Source organism: Rhinichthys klamathensis, unplaced genomic scaffold (assembly GCF_029890125.1).
Source record: "Rhinichthys klamathensis goyatoka isolate OS25496 unplaced genomic scaffold, OSU_Roscu_1.1 h1tg000429l_1, whole genome shotgun sequence".
Lineage (NCBI taxonomy): Eukaryota > Metazoa > Chordata > Actinopteri > Cypriniformes > Leuciscidae > Rhinichthys > Rhinichthys klamathensis.
The window spans coordinates 427501-448319 of NW_026606925.1; the positions used below are offsets into that span (position 1 = coordinate 427501).

General features: G+C 46.4%; 1 protein-coding gene across 3 annotated transcripts in view; it reads left to right on the plus strand.

Annotated features, from left to right (window-relative positions):
• dctn1a (dynactin 1a) overlaps positions 1-20819 on the plus strand; it is a 53146-nt gene that overhangs the window by 8200 nt on the left and 24127 nt on the right. For 2 of the 3 annotated variants that reach the window (XM_056235661.1, XM_056235658.1), the window contains exons 4-9: positions 7325-7356; positions 7953-7970; positions 11531-11683; positions 15752-15949; positions 16370-16574; positions 20458-20696. In XM_056235661.1, coding sequence (XP_056091636.1) covers positions 7325-7356; positions 7953-7970; positions 11531-11683; positions 15752-15949; positions 16370-16574; positions 20458-20696 — 845 coding nt within the window. The remainder of the gene's footprint in view (positions 1-7324; positions 7357-7952; positions 7971-11530; positions 11684-15751; positions 15950-16369; positions 16575-20457; positions 20697-20819) is intronic. The other variant, XM_056235659.1, reaches the window with a different exon arrangement.

Below are 20819 nucleotides of genomic sequence, written 5' to 3' on the forward strand. Positions count from 1 at the left end.
TGACGCGTGTGCTTTAGCCAGAACACATGATGACGCGTGTGCTTTAGCCGGAACACATGATGATGCGTGTGCTTTAGCCAGAACACATGATGACGCGTGTGCTTTAGCCGGAACACATGATGATGCGTGTGCTTTAGCCGGAACACATGATGACGCGCGTGCTTTAGCCGGAACACATGATGACGCGTGTGCTTTAGCCAGAACACATGATGATCCGTGTGCTTTAGCCAGAACACATGATGACGCGTGTGCTTTAGCCAGAACACATGATGACGCGTGTGCTTTAGCCGGAACACATGATGATGCGTGTGCTTTAGCCGGAACACATGATGACGCGTGTGCTTTAGCCGGAACACATGATGACGCGTGTGCTTTAGCCGGAACACATGATGATGCGTGTGCTTTAGCCGGAACACATGATGACGCGTGTGCTTTAGCCGGAACACATGATGATGCGTGTGCTTTAGCCAGAACACATGATGACGCGTGTGCTTTAGCCGGAACACATGATGATCCGTGTGCTTTAGCCAGAACACATGATGATGCGTGTGCTTTAGCCGGAACACATGATGACGCGTGTGCTTTAGCCGGAACACATGATGATGCGTGTGCTTTAGCCGGAACACATGATGACGCGTGTGCTTTAGCCGGAACACATGATGACGCGTGTGCTTTAGCCAGAACACATGATGACGCGTGTGCTTTAGCCAGAACACATGATGATGCGTGTGCTTTAGCCGGAACACATGATGACGCGTGTGCTTTAGCCGGAACACATGATGATGCGTGTGCTTTAGCCGGAACACATGATGACGCGTGTGCTTTAGCCGGAACACATGATGACGCGTGTGCTTTAGCCGGAACACATGATGACGCGTGTGCTTTAGCCGGAACACATGATGACGCGTGTGCTTTAGCCGGAACACATGATGATGCGTGTGCTTTAGCCGGAACACATGATGACGCGTGTGCTTTAGCCGGAACACATGATGACGCGTGTGCTTTAGCCGGAACACATGATGACGCGTGTGCTTTAGCCGGAACACATGATGACGCGTGTGCTTTAGCCTGAACACATGATGACGCGTGTGCTTTAGCCTGAACACATGATGATGCGTGTGCTTTAGCCGGAACACATGATGATGCGTGTGCTTTAGCCGAAACACATGATGACGCGTGTGCTTTAGCCAGAACACATGATGATGCGTGTGCTTTAGCCAGAACACATGATGACGCGTGTGCTTTAGCCGGAACACATGATGATGCGTGTGCTTTAGCCGGAACACATGATGACGCGTGTGCTTTAGCCGGAACACATGATGATCCGTGTGCTTTAGCCGGAACACATGATGACGCGTGTGCTTTAGCCAGAACACATGATGATGCGTGTGCTTTAGCCGGAACACATGATGACGCGTGTGCTTTAGCCGGAACACATGATGACGCGTGTGCTTTAGCCAGAACACATGATGATGCGTGTGCTTTAGCCGGAACACATGATGACGCGTGTGCTTTAGCCGGAACACATGATGATGCGTGTGCTTTAGCCAGAACACATGATGATGCGTGTGCTTTAGCCGGAACACATGATGACGCGCGTGCTTTAGCCGGAACACATGATGACGCGTGTGCTTTAGCCAGAACACATGATGATCCGTGTGCTTTAGCCAGAACACATGATGACGCGTGTGCTTTAGCCAGAACACATGATGACGCGTGTGCTTTAGCCGGAACACATGATGACGCGTATGCTTTAGCCGGAACACATGATGACGCGTGTGCTTTAGCCAGAACACATGATGACGCGTGTGCTTTAGCCAGAACACATGATGACGCGTGTGCTTTAGCCGGAACACATGATGACGCGTGTGCTTTAGCCGGAACACATGATGACGCGTGTGCTTTAGCCGGAACACATGATGACGCGCGTGCTTTAGCCAGAACACATGATCACACGTGTGCTTTAGCCAGAACACATGATGAAGCGCGTGTGCTTTAGCCGGAACACATGATGACGCGTGTGCTTTAGCCGGAACACATGATGACGCTTGTGCTTTAGCCGGAACACATGATGATGCGTGTGCTTTAGCCGGAACACATGATGATGCGTGTGCTTTAGCCGGAACACATGATGACGCGTGTGCTTTAGCCAGAACACATGATGATGCGTGTGCTTTAGCCGGAACACATGATGATGCGTGTGCTTTAGCCGGAACACATGATGACGCGTGTGCTTTAGCCGGAACACATGATGACGCGTGTGCTTTAGCCGGAACACATGATGATGCGTGTGCTTTAGCCGGAACACATGATGACGCGTGTGCTTTAGCCGGAACACATGATGACGCGTGTGCTTTAGCCGGAACACATGATGACGCGTGTGCTTTAGCCGGAACACATGATGATGCGTGTGCTTTAGCCGGAACACATGATGACGCGTGTGCTTTAGCCGGAACACATGATGATGCGTGTGCTTTAGCCGGAACACATGATGATGCGTGTGCTTTAGCCGGAACACATGATGATGCGTGTGCTTTAGCCAGAACACATGATGACGCGTGTGCTTTAGCCGGAACACATGATGATGCGTGTGCTTTAGCCAGAACACATGATGACGCGTGTGCTTTAGCCGGAACACATGATGATGCGTGTGCTTTAGCCGGAACACATGATGATGCCTGTGCTTTAGCCGGAACACATGATGACGCGTGTGCTTTAGCCTGAACACATGATGATGCGTGTGCTTTAGCCGGAACACATGATGACGCGTGTGCTTTAGCCTGAACACATGATGATGCGTGTGCTTTAGCCGGAACACATGATGACGCGTGTGCTTTAGCCAGAACACATGATGATGCGTGTGCTTTAGCCGGAACACATGATGACGCGTGTGCTTTAGCCGGAACACATGATGATGCGTGTGCTTTAGCCAGAACACATGATGATGCGTGTGCTTTAGCCGGAACACATGATGACGCGTGTGCTTTAGCCGGAACACATGATGACGCGTGTGCTTTAGCCGGAACACATGATGATGCGTGTGCTTTAGCCGGAACACATGATGACGCGTGTGCTTTAGCCGGAACACATGATGACGCGTGTGCTTTAGCCGGAACACATGATGACGCGTGTGCTTTAGCCGGAACACATGATGACGCGTGTGCTTTAGCCGGAACACATGATGACGCGTGTGCTTTAGCCGGAACACATGATGATGCGTGTGCTTTAGCCGGAACACATGATGACGCGTGTGCTTTAGCCGGAACACATGATGATGCGTGTGCTTTAGCCGGAACACATGATGACGCGTGTGCTTTAGCCGGAACACATGATGACGCGTGTGCTTTAGCCGGAACACATGATGACGCGTGTGCTTTAGCCGGAACACATGATGATGCGTGTGCTTTAGCCGGAACACATGATGATGCGTGTGCTTTAGCCAGAACACATGATGACGCGTGTGCTTTAGCCTGAACACATGATGACGCGTGTGCTTTAGCCTGAACACATGATGATGCGTGTGCTTTAGCCAGAACACATGATGACGCGTGTGCTTTAGCCTGAACACATGATGATGCGTGTGCTTTAGCCGGAACACATGATGACGCGTGTGCTTTAGCCGGAACACATGATGACGCGTGTGCTTTAGCCGGAACACATGATGACGCGTGTGCTTTAGCCAGAACACATGATGACGCGTGTGCTTTAGCCTGAACACATGATGATGCGCGTGCTTTAGCCAGAACACATGATGACGCGTGTGCTTTAGCCTGAACACATGATGATGCGTGTGCTTTAGCCGGAACACATGATGACGCGTGTGCTTTAGCCGGAACACATGATGACGCGTGTGCTTTAGCCGGAACACATGATGACGCGTGTGCTTTAGCCGGAACACATGATGACGCGTGTGCTTTAGCCGGAACACATGATGACGCGTGTGCTTTAGCCTGAACACATGATGACGCGTGTGCTTTAGCCAGAACACATGATGACGCGTGTGCTTTAGCCGGAACACATGATGATGCGCGTGCTTTAGCCAGAACACATGATGACGCGTGTGCTTTAGCCTGAACACATGATGATGCGTGTGCTTTAGCCGGAACACATGATGACGCGTGTGCTTTAGCCGGAACACATGATGATCCGTGTGCTTTAGCCGGAACACATGATGACGCGTGTGCTTTAGCCAGAACACATGATGATGCGTGTGCTTTAGCCGGAACACATGATGACGCTTGTGCTTTAGCCGGAACACATGATGACGCGTGTGCTTTAGCCTGAACACATGATGATGCGTGTGCTTTAGCCGGAACACATGATGACGCGTGTGCTTTAGCCGGAACACATGATGATGCGCGTGCTTTAGCCGGAACACATGATGACGCGTGTGCTTTAGCCTGAACACATGATGACGCGTGTGCTTTAGCCGGAAAACATGATGATGCGTGTGCTTTAGCCAGAACACATGATGACGCGTGTGCTTTAGCCAGAACACATGATGACGCGTGTGCTTTAGCCGGAACACATGATGATGCGTGTGCTTTAGCCAGAACACATGATGACGCGTGTGCTTTAGCCGGAACACATGATGATGCGTGTGCTTTAGCCGGAAAACATGATGATCCGTGTGCTTTAGCCGGAACACATGATGATCCGTGTGCTTTAGCCAGAACACATGATGACGCGTGTGCTTTAGCCAGAACACATGATGACGCGTGTGCTTTAGCCGGAACACATGATGACGCGTGTGCTTTAGCCTGAACACATGATGACGCGTGTGCTTTAGCCAGAACACATGATGACGCGTGTGCTTTAGCCGGAACACATGATGATGCGCGTGCTTTAGCCAGAACACATGATGACGCGTGTGCTTTAGCCTGAACACATGATGATGCGTGTGCTTTAGCCGGAACACATGATGACGCGTGTGCTTTAGCCGGAACACATGATGATGCGTGTGCTTTAGCCTGAACACATGATGACGCGTGTGCTTTAGCCGGAAAACATGATGATGCGTGTGCTTTAGCCAGAACACATGATGACGCGTGTGCTTTAGCCAGAACACATGATGACGCGTGTGCTTTAGCCGGAACACATGATGATGCGTGTGCTTTAGCCAGAACACATGATGACGCGTGTGCTTTAGCCGGAACACATGATGATGCGTGTGCTTTAGCCGGAAAACATGATGATCCGTGTGCTTTAGCCAGAACACATGATGATCCGTGTGCTTTAGCCAGAACACATGATGACGCGTGTGCTTTAGCCAGAACACATGATGACGCGTGTGCTTTAGCCGGAACACATGATGATGCGTGTGCTTTAGCCGGAACACATGATGATCCGTGTGCTTTAGCCAGAACACATGATGATGCGTGTGCTTTAGCCGGAACACATGATGATGCGTGTGCTTTAGCCGGAACACATGATGATGCGTGTGCTTTAGCCAGAACACATGATGATGCGCGTGCTTTAGCCGGAACACATGATGAAGCGTGTGCTTTAGCCAGAACACATGATGATCCGTGTGCTTTAGCCGGAACACATGATGATCCGTGTGCTTTAGCCGGAACACATGATGATCCGTGTGCTTTAGCCAGAACACATGATGACGCGTGTGCTTTAGCCAGAACACATGATCACACGTGTGCTTTAGCCAGAACACATGATGATGCCTGTGCTTTAGCCAGAACACATGATGACGCGTGTGCTTTAGCCGGAACACATGATGATGCGTGTGCTTTAGCCAGAACACATGATGATGCGCGTGCTTTAGCCGGAACACATGATGAAGCGTGTGCTTTAGCCAGAACACATGATGATCCGTGTGCTTTAGCCAGAACACATGATGACGCGTGTGCTTTAGCCTGAACACATGATGATGCGTGTGCTTTAGCCAGAACACATGATGATGCGCGTGCTTTAGCCGGAACACATGATGAAGCGTGTGCTTTAGCCAGAACACATGATGATCCGTGTGCTTTAGCCGGAACACATGATGACGCGTGTGCTTTAGCCGGAACACATGATGATGCGTGTGCTTTAGCCGGAACACATGATGATCCGTGTGCTTTAGCCAGAACACATGATGACGCGTGTGCTTTAGCCTGAACACATGATGATGCGTGTGCTTTAGCCAGAACACATGATGATGCGCGTGCTTTAGCCGGAACACATGATGAAGCGTGTGCTTTAGCCAGAACACATGATGATCCGTGTGCTTTAGCCGGAACACATGATGACGCGTGTGCTTTAGCCGGAACACATGATGATGCGTGTGCTTTAGCCGGAACACATGATGATCCGTGTGCTTTAGCCAGAACACATGATGACGCGTGTGCTTTAGCCAGAACACATGATGACGCGTGTGCTTTAGCCGGAACACATGATGATGCGTGTGCTTTAGCCGGAACACATGATGATGCGTGTGCTTTAGCCGGAACACATGATGATGCGTGTGCTTTAGCCAGAACACATGATGACGCGTGTGCTTTAGCCGGAACACATGATGATGCGTGTGCTTTAGCCGGAACACATGATGACGCGTGTGCTTTAGCCGGAACACATGATGACGCGTGTGCTTTAGCCGGAACACATGATGACGCGTGTGCTTTAGCCGGAACACATGATGATGCGTGTGCTTTAGCCAGAACACATGATGACGCGTGTGCTTTAGCCGGAACACATGATGATGCGTGTGCTTTAGCCAGAACACATGATGATGCGTGTGCTTTAGCCGGAACACATGATGACGCGTGTGCTTTAGCCGGAACACATGATGATGCGTGTGCTTTAGCCAGAACACATGATGACGCGTGTGCTTTAGCCGGAACACATGATGATGCGTGTGCTTTAGCCGGAACACATGATGACGCGTGTGCTTTAGCCGGAACACATGATGACGCGTGTGCTTTAGCCGGAACACATGATGACGCGTGTGCTTTAGCCGGAACACATGATGACGCGTGTGCTTTAGCCAGAACACATGATGACGCGTGTGCTTTAGCCGGAACACATGATGATGCGTGTGCTTTAGCCGGAACACATGATGACGCGTGTGCTTTAGCCGGAACACATGATGACGCGTGTGCTTTAGCCGGAAAACATGATGATCCGTGTGCTTTAGCCAGAACACATGATGACGCGTGTGCTTTAGCCAGAACACATGATGACGCGTGTGCTTTAGCCGGAACACATGATGATGCGTGTGCTTTAGCCGGAACACATGATGATGCGTGTGCTTTAGCCGGAACACATGATGATCCGTGTGCTTTAGCCGGAACACATGATGATCCGTGTGCTTTTCTCTGCTCTATTACAGATGTCCAGGAGACTCCCAAAGCTGTTAAGCAGGTATGAATCCCTGTTATTCATTTATATATTTCAATTGGCTTTACAGCTTTGATTTGATCTTTTTCTAATTTTGATATTATTATTTTTAGGTTTAGTTTGTTTCAGTTTTAGTTATATTATTTTAGGTTAGTTATTTTAGCGCTTCAACTTAAACTTAAAGAACATGTGAAATGTTGCCTTGGGAACTTTAATCAAAATACGTTTTTCATCTAGTAATTAATTTCAGCATAAATTCCCAGAGCAGATTTGTGTTCCTGGTTGTGGGTAATGCTGATACCTGTGTGAATGTGTGCCGGCTCTCCTCTGCTGGATTCATGGAGATTAGCGGCCACAGAATATGGAGAATGTGTGAAAATGAAATGCCTTTCGTTCAGCAGAGTCTGAGTCTGTCTGGAGCATTCATATAGAAGACAAGCAAATGAAGGTTTATGTTCATTCGAATGCACTCTTTGTGTGTGTGTGTGTGTTTGTGTTTGTGCGTTTGTGTGTGTGTGTGTGTGCGTTTGTGTGCGTGCGTGCGTGTGTGTGTCGGTGTGCGTGTGCGTTTGTGTGTGTGTGTCTGTCTATGTGTGTGTGTTTGCTAACATGATGAAAAGACTCCAACAGCAAAGAAGGTACATCAACACTTCGTGGTTCTCAGTCTCAGCATTGCACACAGTGTTTGCCTTCACTCTTTATTTGAAGCCGTGTGGCTTCTTCCATTCACTGGTTTTGGTTTTTGTTTCGGTGGTTTTCTGTTCTGTGGAGTAAAACTGCAGCTTCCATACCGCCGTCTCACTGACACACTCGCGCACCCAGTGTTTGCATGATCTCACGCATGTCGTATATCATGTTTCCCATGTCACCAATCTCACACACACCTGACCTTCAGATGAACTCAATGTGGAGAACACACTCCAACTGTGCCGCAGCAACACACACTCATTAATGAGTGGCTCCACACACCTGCACACATCACCAGATAACACCAATCCAGTGCGAATAGGGCTTAAGAGGCCTAATAGACAGATAAAGCACTGATAATGGTCATTGCACATACAGTATGGTGAGTAATCTTAGATTAAAACCAGTTCTGAAGGTTCCTCATGTTGATGTTCATTCCCGTGTGTTCTGTGGTCGTGGGATGATGTTATTAATCTCCTGATGCTGTTCCTCTCTGTCCTGCTCAACTTCTCTTTGCAATCCCTTCAACTTTGCCTTGTTCTTCCCGTCTCTGTGTGTCTGTGTGTGTGTGTGTGTGTGTGTTCTCTGCTCCTCCCTCAGCCTCCTATCCGCCGTAGTATCAAGGTGAGCCTGAACTCCGCTGCAAAGCATTCTGGGAAATGTGATACAGGGCTTTGTTCGGAATGGAACACTATTTTTACAGAAGGAGATTAATGAAGTAAACATGCAACCTGAATTAAAGTACTGGCATACTATTGCTTCAAACGTTTGATTGGCTGAGTTTCTCCCTCAGTGCTGAATCCACCCGAACTCAGCCTCGTTTATCTGCTGCTGTTCAACACTTCTACACCATTTACTCTGAGCTGAATACTCACATCATTGTCTTTTGACGAGCTGCTTTATAGTTGAAATTGAATTAGTTTCATAATTGGTGAACTTTGTAACGTTTAATACTGTTATAGAACTGAATTGAATCAACAGAATTGAGTTGAATACTGACTCTTGTCTTCCCTAGAGCTGCTTATAGCTGAATTAAATTGTCGTAATTGATGAATTTAGCAACATTTTGAATTTTGCACCATTGCAACGCCCGAATCCAACCTTTTATGGCCAAATACCGTCACAGTGTCACAAGTTTATTACTGCAAACTTCAACAAAAACACATATATATGGCTCTACATGCTTTTTTCTGTTTTTATTGGCAAATTTTGTCGACACTGTTTTCGCATGTAACTGACGCGACATCGAGTTAATGTCATAATTCATTAATTTGGCAACATTAACACTAGCGCTGGGAATCGATACAGAGACACACCCCAAAAAAGCAATAAATTGATAATAGTTTTTGGTTTTGACCCATGTCTCCTTGTATTGTAATAAGGTGAAATTACACAGTTCTCGATTCCAGTTTCGATACCACTGCTAAAACTACTAAATTTAACATTATTAAAGACAACTATTAATTATAAAAAATAACAAATAATCAAACTAAATGCAATAGCACAAATAAATAAATACAATAGAACAAAGATATAAATAAAATCAACAGTGATGTTCAGGTTTTGTGTCGGTCAGAAATTACCGTTCTTTTTATTTCAATGAAATCCATTTATTCAGTTTTTGAGCATAGACCTGAAAATGACATGTCCATCTTAAACTGTGGAGAATCTCTAACGCTTTAGAGCGACAGACTGAAGCTCGATCTCTTCTCAAAGACGACACTCGGCAGATTATTGCTGAAGTGGAAAATGTAAAAAATAAAAAGTGAACTTAAAAAAAGATAAATAATTTTATGTTTATTGTTATGAAAAATACACAAAAATACTATTTTAAATTTTTATATGAAATATATACTTTCAAGAACACGTTTCACTCTAAAACTGAGAAAATCAAAGCCATAAATCTAAACAAGTCGTGTTGCAAATATGATCTTGATCTCTCTGTAAACGAGCGTTCAGTGAGAGTGTGTTCGGCTGCAGTTCCACACGCTTCTACTAGAGGAAACTCTCCATTCATTTCCAATGCGCTCGTTTCTGACCGCCAGAAACACAAGTGTGACTGTTATATTCAGGACTATTTAACCTGTTCAGATCATGAATGTTTAAATCGGCAAGGCGTGAATATGATCAACGTTAGTTTAATTAACCCTAAAAACAAAAACGATTAATTTAAAAACTATTTTGTTAGTTGCCCAGCCCTAATTAACCCTGTTGATTTCTGTGAAGCTGGTTTTAAATGATCTGTGTCTGTAGATGTGATTAGATGATCAGAGGGGGTCCCGTTCTCACGGCACCGGGTGTGTTTATCTGAACGAGTGTGTGTGTGTCGAGCGTAAGGTTAATGTGAGCTGTTGTGTATTGTGCGTGACAGTGGATCGCCCCGGGCCGCCTGTCCAGCTCCAGCTCTCTGCCCTCTCTCATTATGGTATGTGCCGATCACTAGCACTAGCACTCCGTCACCGGCCCAGTTCACAGCTGCGGTTATCAGGACCAGTCTGAGCCCAGTCCGGAGGGGCTTTTGCTGAAGCGTTCAGTAAATCAAGGCCCAGAACAGCTTTGCCACTTGTGCAGTTGAAAAGTTTTGACTGTTTATTCACAATTTATTTAAAGTCCTCATGAAAGGGAAGTTGCGCTAGTCTCTTCTCCTCTATTGTGTCGTATATCAAGTGAAACGCTTCAGGAACAAGAACAGATGTGGGCGGGGCTTGATCGTGTCTGTGGGGAATTGATTGGATGGTTGTGGTTTGCTATTGGCTGATCTCATGTGAGTGACAGGTTATAGCCCCGCCCACATCATCAGAGGAAAGAAGAGATGCTGCAAGAGGAACTGATTCTCATTCAAGATTATTAACACAATGATGATGTGCACCCGTAAATCATTTAGAATAAACGCTGTAATATTACATTAAAAAAATAAGAACTAAATTTTTATTTCATGATGACTTTAATCATTTAAAGGGGGAATTCACCGGTGGCAAGATGGGTTTTTAATATGACTTGTCTGTCTGTGCAGTGGAAAGATGATGTTGTTTCTGAAACTGGGGCTACATGACTAGAAAATAAATACAAATACTGTGCTTGTGCAAGAAATGCAGAACTTCGATCTGTAGTTTTAACTAGTGATGGGCCAAAACTTTGAATTAATTGATTTGTCAAAATGATTCACTGTTTTAAAGCGCTCAAAACGGCAAACGCTGGTCAGAGCGGTGTAAATGCAATGAACGCATGCATTAAACACCTATTGCACATGTTTATTGAAGGTATAGTCTATTAAATGCAATTCACATATCATCTAATACCGTTAAATATGGAGTGTCTGTATAGTGTGTGTTATTCTATGAAATGTAAAGAGCATTGCATGGTTTTGAAATCGTTATGACGTGTCCGGTGTGAACTGGGCCAGTGACATCACTGCACTGGGGTCAGGTGAGCACTGCGTGTGGGGTCAGAGGTCACGGGTGCGGTTGATAAAGATAACTCAGTGTGTGTGTGTGTGTGTGTTCTTCCTCAGGCCGGTCGTCCCTCTGTTGGAGGTTCATCACTTTCTGAATCTGTGTTAGTAGAGAATGAGTCCTCATCCTCTTCCCAGAAGGCACTGGGAGCTCCTGTCGTCCCACAGCCAAGCCCCGCCCCCAGCGGCCCGCCTCTTGCGACCCCTAGCAAGGTGAGCGACCTCTGACCTTTGCATTCTTTTCATTGGCTTGAATCTACTCATTTTTGTTTACTTTTGGTCCACTCTTGCATTATTTCAGTAATGAGCCTCTGAAAGCCTGTCTAAATGTCATCATCATTTGTTAACACACAAGTATTCATTACTTCAATGAGCTCATTGTTTCCGCATTAAATTATTACATTGTTTAAATTAATACTTTTTTCGCTAACTGTGATTTTGTTTAAATTATACCTTTTTCGTTAACTGTGATTTTGTACATGTACATTTATGAAATGCATAACGATGGGTTACGCCCCCACCTACATCACTCAGGTCGACCCATAACGAAGTCATTATAGAGAGTGTCTTCCCGAAGTGTTGGTGAAACTCCTCACTCTGTTCTCAAATGGTAAATGGTAAATGGACTGCATTTATATAGCGCTTTCACAGACACAATGGCCACCAAAGCGCTTTACAATTTGCCTCACATTCACCCATTCACTCACTCATTCATACACCGACGGGCGACGGCAGCCATGCAAGGCGCCATCCAGCTCGTCGGGAGCAGCTGGGGTTAGGTGTCTTGCTCATGGACACCTCGACACTTGGTCAGGTGGAACCGAGGATTGAACCACCAACCTTCCGGTTTAACCTAACCTAACCTTCTGTGTTTCACTATGGGAGATATAGACCACTCCCGGATTGCACAACGTACGCTATACCTCATCAAATGGGACCTGATGTGCTGGCTCCTAGCCCTGCATGAGCTAAGAATGGCTCCGACACATTCAGTCTATAAAATCACACAAAAGTGTGTGGCGTAGCCCAGCTTGCTGCCGTACAGATCTCCTGGACTGAGACTCCCTTAAGTAAGGCCCATGATGTAGCCCTGCCCCTAGTGGAGTGGGCCCTTAAGCCCTCAGGAGAGCCTTAACCCTACACTAAAGAGAGAGCCTCTACAATCCAATGGGACAGTCGTTGACGTGAAAACGGCTTCCCTTTGTGAGGAGTAGCCCATGACACAAACAGCTGGTCATTCTTCCTGAAACCTGCTGTCCTTTCCACATACACACGAAGCGCCCGTACAGGACATAAAGAATTCAATCTCCTATCCCTCGGAGAAGAGAACAGAGGAGGGTGGAAGGCTGTAAGTTCTGTAGTCTGACATCTATAAGACGAGTCCACTATTTTAGGTACGAAAGCAGGGTTAGGGCGAAAGGAAACCCTTGTGAGCCCTGGAGAAAACTGTAGACAAGACGAGCTGACAGACAGGGCCTGTAAGTCGCTCAGCCGCTTCGCTGTCACCAGCGCTAACAGCAGTGCTGTCTTAAGAGAGAGAAACTTCAACCCTATAGCTTCCACCGGCTCAAAAAGGTATTGAGAAAGGTCCTCTAAAACCATAGACAAATCCCACCAAAGCATTCGCCTGGCCACTGGCCTCTTAAGCCGTGCCCCTTTCATAAAACGACTTATTAAAGGGTGCTGACCCGCTGTCTTGTCACCTGAACTAACATGACAAGCAGATATAGCCGCTAAGTATACCCTTAACGTTGAAAAGGCCTTCCCTTTATCTAACACAGCGGTTCCCAAACTTTTTTCCTTGCGCACCCCCTTCTATGTCCCAACCGGGTTGGCGCACCCCCAATCCCCACTAAAAAAAAAAAAAAAAAAAAAAAAAAAAACACGCAACAAAGCTTTGTTTTATTGTCATATAAAGACTCATGTTTTATCATGCTCAAATAACCAGAACACACATGACAATAACAACATCAACAAAGTTTCAATATAATGCAACAAAGCTACGCACAAGCTTCCACTTTTAACTCTTTCACACCAATGCGACCGTTATTTAGAATTTGTCACTTTAATGTTTCCATGGTGACGCGTCATTGCTTGTCACGGGACACAGCGCAACCACAACACAGCACTGAATGAATGATGATCTGCTTTTATGTCATTTTTCCTTTTTTTATCAAAAAATATTCACAAATGTATTAGCTATAGCATGAAACACTGATATTCCGATTGTCAAATATGTGTAAGTGGACGCGTTGTGTTGTTTAAACGCCTTCATAACGATTGCGTTAGTTGAGCTGTATGCGCGATGGGCGACGTCATGTTAGTTTGTGCCATTGTTCAGAGAAGAATCGGATCTGTTGGATTTACAACACGTCAGTTTCTTCCCTTCTCACGAAATACATGAACGTAAGAGGCTGGTGAACTGGGAGAAGAATAGGGTAAAATGTGAAGCTACGTTCTACACAATGTGTATCTGATATGAATAAAACGTGTCATCTTATAATAAAAATGATTATTATTGCCTTATCCATAGATATCAGCAAAATCAAAATCATTGTTTTGCTAGTACTTATGTATATTTAAATGTCTGAAACTTAAAATAAACATTATGTGGTTGAAAACACTCAATAGTTGTGATATAGGCTATGACAGCACTGGCTAAGCGCCAGCCAACGCGCGAAAGCACATTTGAATTTAGAAGTTGATAACGTGTGCAGAGCAGTGTTTAGAAGAAGACAGCTGCTGTCTTATACGTTTTTATTAAAAACTAACAAATAATTGTTTTTTTATTTATTTAAAATATAAGCGATTACAAAGGAAATGTTTACAGTTCATGTTTTTTTTTATTGTAAGGAAAAAATCCCATTTAAAAAAACAGACCGCCATTGCATTTTTCCTCTCGCGCACCCCCTGGTGACAGCTCGCGTACCCCTGGGGGTGCGCGCACCACACTTTGGGAATCCCTGATCTAACAGATCCTGGAGAAAACATATGTCCCTTAAAAAGGGACAATGTGACTCCGTCCAAACCATTCTTCGAAGACTGCTGGGTTCGGCATTCCCGTGTCTAGTTGTCGTAGATCGACTGGTAAAGGCTGTATTTCAAAGATGGCTCCTGCCTGTATTCGCGAAGTTGACTGTATGTTTAAAATATCTTCTTATTAAACTGTCTGTACACTGACAAAGTTCTCAATGCTTCGGTTTGAAGGTAGGGACCCTCATTATGCTACCGTGTTAGTGTGGGGCTATTTTCAGCCTTGTTAGTGGTATTAACAAGCGATTTTTATTTGTCATTACACTATGCCCAATATACTAGCGTTATACTAGCTTTATAGGCTAAACTGTTTTTAGAGATAAAAATATTTACATTCGATAATCATGAAAACAAATCTCAGATAACGGTTGACTAGGTAACAATGTGTAATTAGACCAAAGGTTCATTTTGCGCCGGAGTTCTCCTTTAAAGGGGCAACCCCAATGGCGGGACATCTCTTTCATGCACGCCGGCACGGCGTCTCGTTGTGGTTTAAGCAGGCGCTAGCCTTTTTCCGTCATAAGGTCCCTCTCTGCTCCTTCTGCATCCTCCGCCGCGGGCCACGCTAGGCCCAGTTTAGCCGCGGCTCGCTTGCACACCTCGTGCAGGTTACCGTCTGCCTGAGAGCCCGAGTCAGTCGTGCTAGGGGGTCTAGACTGTTGGACAGGGAAGAGAGAGTTGTCTTCCTCCTCCTCATCATCCATGTCCAAGTCAAGGAGGTCAGCGTTAGCGTCGCCCTCCGCTTCCTCGTCACCCGGCTCCTCCTCCTCGTGTGCGAGAAGGCCATCGAACGAGGCCATCCTTGCCTTGACGCGGACACTATTCTGATGTGACACTCAATACAGTCCAATCCACTGATGGCGCGTTCGGTGGCGTAATTCAATGACGGTCCGCCTGTTGAACAGTTTAGCGAAAATCAGCGATGAAGTCGGACGTGCTGAGAGAGCTTGTTGTAAAGCGAGAATGATTTTGTTATGGGTCGACCTGAGTGATGTAGGTGGGGGCGGAGCCTGATCTCAGGTCGACCTGTCTGTCAAAGACAGACGTGGTGGCATAGGAGCCTAAAAGTGTGAATTGAATTCAAACAGTACAATTGCAACACCAAGGTCATGGGTTCGATTCCCAGGGAAAGCAAGAACTGATTAGAGTGTAAATGTGTATCTTGAAATGCAATGTAAGTCTCTTTGGATAAAAGCGTCTGCCAAATGCATAAATGTAAATATGAATCGAATCTATGTGTGTGTGCAGGAGGAGGAGAGTCTCCGAGCTCAAGTCCGGGATCTGGAGGAGAAGCTGGAGACGCTGCGGATGAAGCGCTCGGAGGATAAAGCCAAGCTTAAGGAGATGGAGAAGCACAAGATCCAGCTGGAGCAGCTGCAGGAGTGGAGGAGCAAGATGCAGGAGCAGCAGAACGAGCTGCAGAGACAGCTGAAGGAGGCCAAGAAGGTGCTCACACACACTCACTCACACTCACTCACTCACACACACACTCACTCACTCACTCACACACACTCACTCACACTCACTCAGTCACACACTCACACTCAGTCACTCACTCAGTCACACACTCAATCACTCACACACACGCACACACTACATACACAAAATGCCTTGATCGCACGGGATTAGCATTACCTGAGGTGATTTTTACGGTGCTTTTTGCTGAAGGTAAAAGTCGCAGTAATCTTTACTGACATTGTCTGTTTGTCCATTGAGAGTGTGGTGTGAGTGTATCTAGGAGTAAGCGTTTATATCTCCTCTATAAGAGCGTGTGGTGTGTGTGTGTGTGTGTATCTGAGAGTAACTCCTCTGTAAGAGAGTGTGTGTGTTTGTGTATCTGAGCGTAACCCTGTCCTCTGTCTGCAGGAGGCGCGTGAGGCTCTGGAGGCTAAGGACCGCTACATGGAGGAGATGGCGGACACCGCGGACGCTATCGAGATGGCCACGCTGGACAAGGAGATGGCGGAGGAGCGGGCCGAGTCCCTGCAGCAGGAGCTGGAGAGCCTGAAGGAGAAGGTGGAGGAGCTCACCATGGACCTGGAGATCCTCAAGCACGAGATACAGGAGAAGGGTACGCACTGGGGCGGGGAATCGGGTACCGGAGGTCAGGAGTCAGATACTTGAGGTCAGGAATTGGACACTTGAGGTCAGGAGTCAGATACTTGAGGTCAGGAGTCAGATACTTGAGGTCAGGAGTCAGATACTTGAGGTCAGGATTCGGACACTTGAGGTCAGGAGTCGGATTCTTGAGGTCAGGAACAAGATACTTGAGGTCAGGAACAAGATACTTGAGGTCAGGAACAAGATACTTGAGGTCAGGAATCGGATACTTGAGGTCAGGAATCGGATACTTGAGGTCAGGAATCGGATACTTGAGGTCAGGAATCGGATACTTGAGGTCAGGAATCGGATACTTGAGGTCAGGAATCGGACACTTGAGGTCAGGAATCGGACACTTGAGGTCAGGAATCGGACACTTGAGGTCAGGAATAAGATACTTGAGGTCAGGAATCGGACACTTGAGGTCAGGAATAAGATACTTGAGGTCAGGAATCGGACACTTGAGGTCAGGAATAAGATACTTGAGGTCAGGAATCGGACACTTGAGGTCAGGAATAAGATACTTGAGGTCAGGAGTCGGATACTTGAGGTCAGGAGTCGGATACTTGAGGTCAGGAATAAGATACTTGAGGTCAGGAATCGGACACTTGAGGTCAGGAATAAGATACTTGAGGTCAGGAGTCGGATACTTGAGGTCAGGAGTCGGATACTTGAGGTCAGGAGTCGGATACTTGAGGTCAGGAGTCGGATACTTGAGGTCAGGAGTCGGATACTTGAGGTCAGGAATAAGATACTTGAGGTCAGGAATCGGACACTTGAGGTCAGGAATAAGATACTTGAGGTCAGGAGTCGGATACTTGAGGTCAGGAGTCGGATACTTGAGGTCGGATACTTGAGGTCAGGAATCGGATACTTGAGGTCAGGAATAAGATACTTGAGGTCAGGAATCGGACACTTGAGGTCAGGAATAAGATACTTGAGGTCAGGAGTCGGATACTTGAGGTCAGGAGTCGGATACTTGAGGTCAGGAATAAGATACTTGAGGTCAGGAGTCGGATACTTGAGGTCAGGAATAAGATACTTGAGGTCAGGAATCGGACACTTGAGGTCAGGAATAAGATACTTGAGGTCAGGAATCGGACACTTGAGGTCAGGAATAAGATACTTGAGGTCAGGAATCGGATACATGAGGTCAGGAGTCAGATACTTGAGGTCAGGAATCGGATACTTGAGGTCAGGAGTCGGACACTTGAGGTCTGGAATAAGATACTTGAGGTCAGGAATCGGACACTTGAGGTCAGGAATAAGATACTTGAGGTCAGGAATCGGACACTTGAGGTCAGGAATAAGATACTTGAGGTCAGGAATCGGACACTTGAGGTCAGGAATAAGATACTTGAGGTCAGGAATAAGATACTTGAGGTCAGGAATCGGACACTTGAGGTCAGGAATAAGATACTTGAGGTCAGGAATCGGACACTTGAGGTCAGTAGTCGGATACTTGAGGTCAGGGGTCGGTTACTTGAGGTCAGGAATCGGACACTTGAGGTCAGGAGTCGGATACTTGAGGTCAGGAGTCGAATACTTGAGGTCAGGAGTCGGATACTTGAGGTCAGGAATCGGATACATGAGGTCAGGAATCGGATACTTGAGGTCAGGAGTCGGATACTTGAGGTCAGGAATCGGATACTTGAGGTCAGGAATCGGACACTTCAGGTCAGGAATAAGATACTTGAGGTCAGGAGTCGGATACTTGAGGTCAGGAGTCGGATACTTGAGGTCAGGATACTTGAGGTCAGGAGTCAGATACTTGTGGTCAGGAGTCGGATACTTGAGGTCGGATACTTGAGGTCATGAATAAGATACTTGAGGTCAGGAATCGGACACTTGAGGTCAGGAATAAGATACTTGAGGTCAGGAGTCGGATACTTGAGGTCAGGATACTTGAGGTCAGGAGTCGGATACTTGAGGTCAGGAATAAGATACTTGAGGTCAGGAATCGGACACTTGAGGTCAGGAATAAGATACTTGAGGTCAGGAGTCGGATACTTGAGGTCAGGAGTCGGATACTTGAGGTCAGGATACTTGAGGTCAGGAGTCGGATACTTGAGGTCAGGAGTCGGATACTTGAGGTCGGATACTTGAGGTCAGGAGTCGGATACTTGAGGTCAGGAGTCGGACACTTGAGGTCAGGAGTCGGACACTTGAGGTCAGGAGTCGGACACTTGAGGTCAGGAGTCGGACACTTGAGGTCAGGAGTCGGACACTTGAGGTCAGGAGTCAGATACTTGAGGTCAGGAACAAGATACTTGAGGTCAGGAATCGGATACTTGAGGTCAGGAATCGGATACTTGAGGTCAGGATACTTGAGGTCAGGAGTCAGATACTTGAGGTCAGGAGTCGGATACTTGAGGTCGGATACTTGAGGTCAGGAGTCGGATACTTGAGGTCAGGAATAAGATACTTGAGGTCAGGAATCGGACACTTGAGGTCAGGAATAAGACACTTGAGGTCAGGAGTCGGATACTTGAGGTCAGGAGTCGGATACTTGAGGTCAGGAATAAGATACTTGAGGTCAGGAATCGGACACTTGAGGTCAGGAATAAGATACTTGAGGTCAGGAGTCGGATACTTGAGGTCAGGAATCGGATACTTGAGGTCAGGAATCGGACACTTGAGGTCAGGAATAAGATACTTGAGGTCAGGAGTCGGATACTTGAGGTCAGGAATCGGACACTTGAGGTCAGGAATAAGATACTTGAGGTCAGGAGTCGGATACTTGAGGTCAGGAGTCGGATACTTGAGGTCAGGAGTCGGATACTTGAGGTCAGGAATCGGACACTTGAGGTCAGGAATCGGATACTTGAGGTCAGGAATAAGATACTTGAGGTCAGGAATCGGACACTTGAGGTCAGGAATAAGATACTTGAGGTCAGGAGTCGGATACTTGAGGTCAGGAGTCGGATCCTTGAGGTCAGGAGTCGGATCCTTGAGGTCAGGAATCGGACACTTGAGGTCAGGAATCGGATACTTGAGGTCAGGAATCGGACACTTGAGGTCAGGAATCGGATACTTGAGGTCAGGAATCGGATACTTGTACTACAATTAAAATTTTGATTTCTCTTATCGATTCCTTTGTGAGCACTCCAATATGACTTTAAACCATTCAACAGTTTTCTGTGCTGCACACACACACACACACACACACACACACACACACACACACACACGTGTATCAGTATATTGGACGCGTGCATCTCTTAAAGTGACAGCACTAATATTCCTGCTGTCTCTATAATAACACTAATCACACAACAGAAGGCAAAGAGAAAATTCACTCGTTCTTCACTGAATAACTTTTGTAACTATACTTGTAATGTATATATTTTTTTTTACAAAGTGTCATTTTACATTTGATTACAGTTACTGAACCTGAACACCTGAAAATCTTAAAACACTGTTTATTTCAATTGTATCTTCAATTGTATCTATTTGTTGCGATTGCTAATTTTATTTTATTTTTTCAAATAATGAGTGTTTATTGTGTTTAATAACGCTTGATATTTACATTAGTCCGCTAGTTGTTCTTCTATGGTGTGTTTAACGCTCAGGCAAACGCTCCTGTAAGTGTTCTTCAGCTGATGATTTCTGCTCATGATATTCAGCTGCAGTTACAGGTTTAGCAATAAGACTAAATGTGAATGATATCCAAGTTTGTGTTTTTACCCTATTGGAATCAAAATTAGGAATCATAATCGATAAGCAGAATCTGAATCATTAAAATTCAAACAATACCCAAGCCTAGTAGGAACCGAGCACACACACACAAGGACACACACACACACGCGCACACGTGTGCCGGACAGTCATGTGACCCCTGTCTGTGTCTCCAGGCTCCGATGGCGCGGCGTCCAGTTATCAGCTGAAGCAGCTGGAGGAGCAGAACGGGCGTCTGAAGGAGGCGCTGGTCAGGATGAGGGATCTGTCCTCCTCAGAGAAGCAGGAGCACCTGAAGCTGCAGAAGCAGATGGAGAAGAAGAACTCGGAGCTGGAGACGCTGAGAGCGCAGAAGGAGAAGCTGCAGGAGCAGATGAAGGAGGCCGAGGCCACAGTCGACGAGCTCAAGGAACAGGTCAGAGGCAGAACCGGTCAGATCACTCCACTGGGTGACCCTTATAAGCTCTCAGATACCAGGGAAACCTGGTTAAAGACAGACTAATAGACTGGAAAATGGGTCAAAATAATAATAAAGACA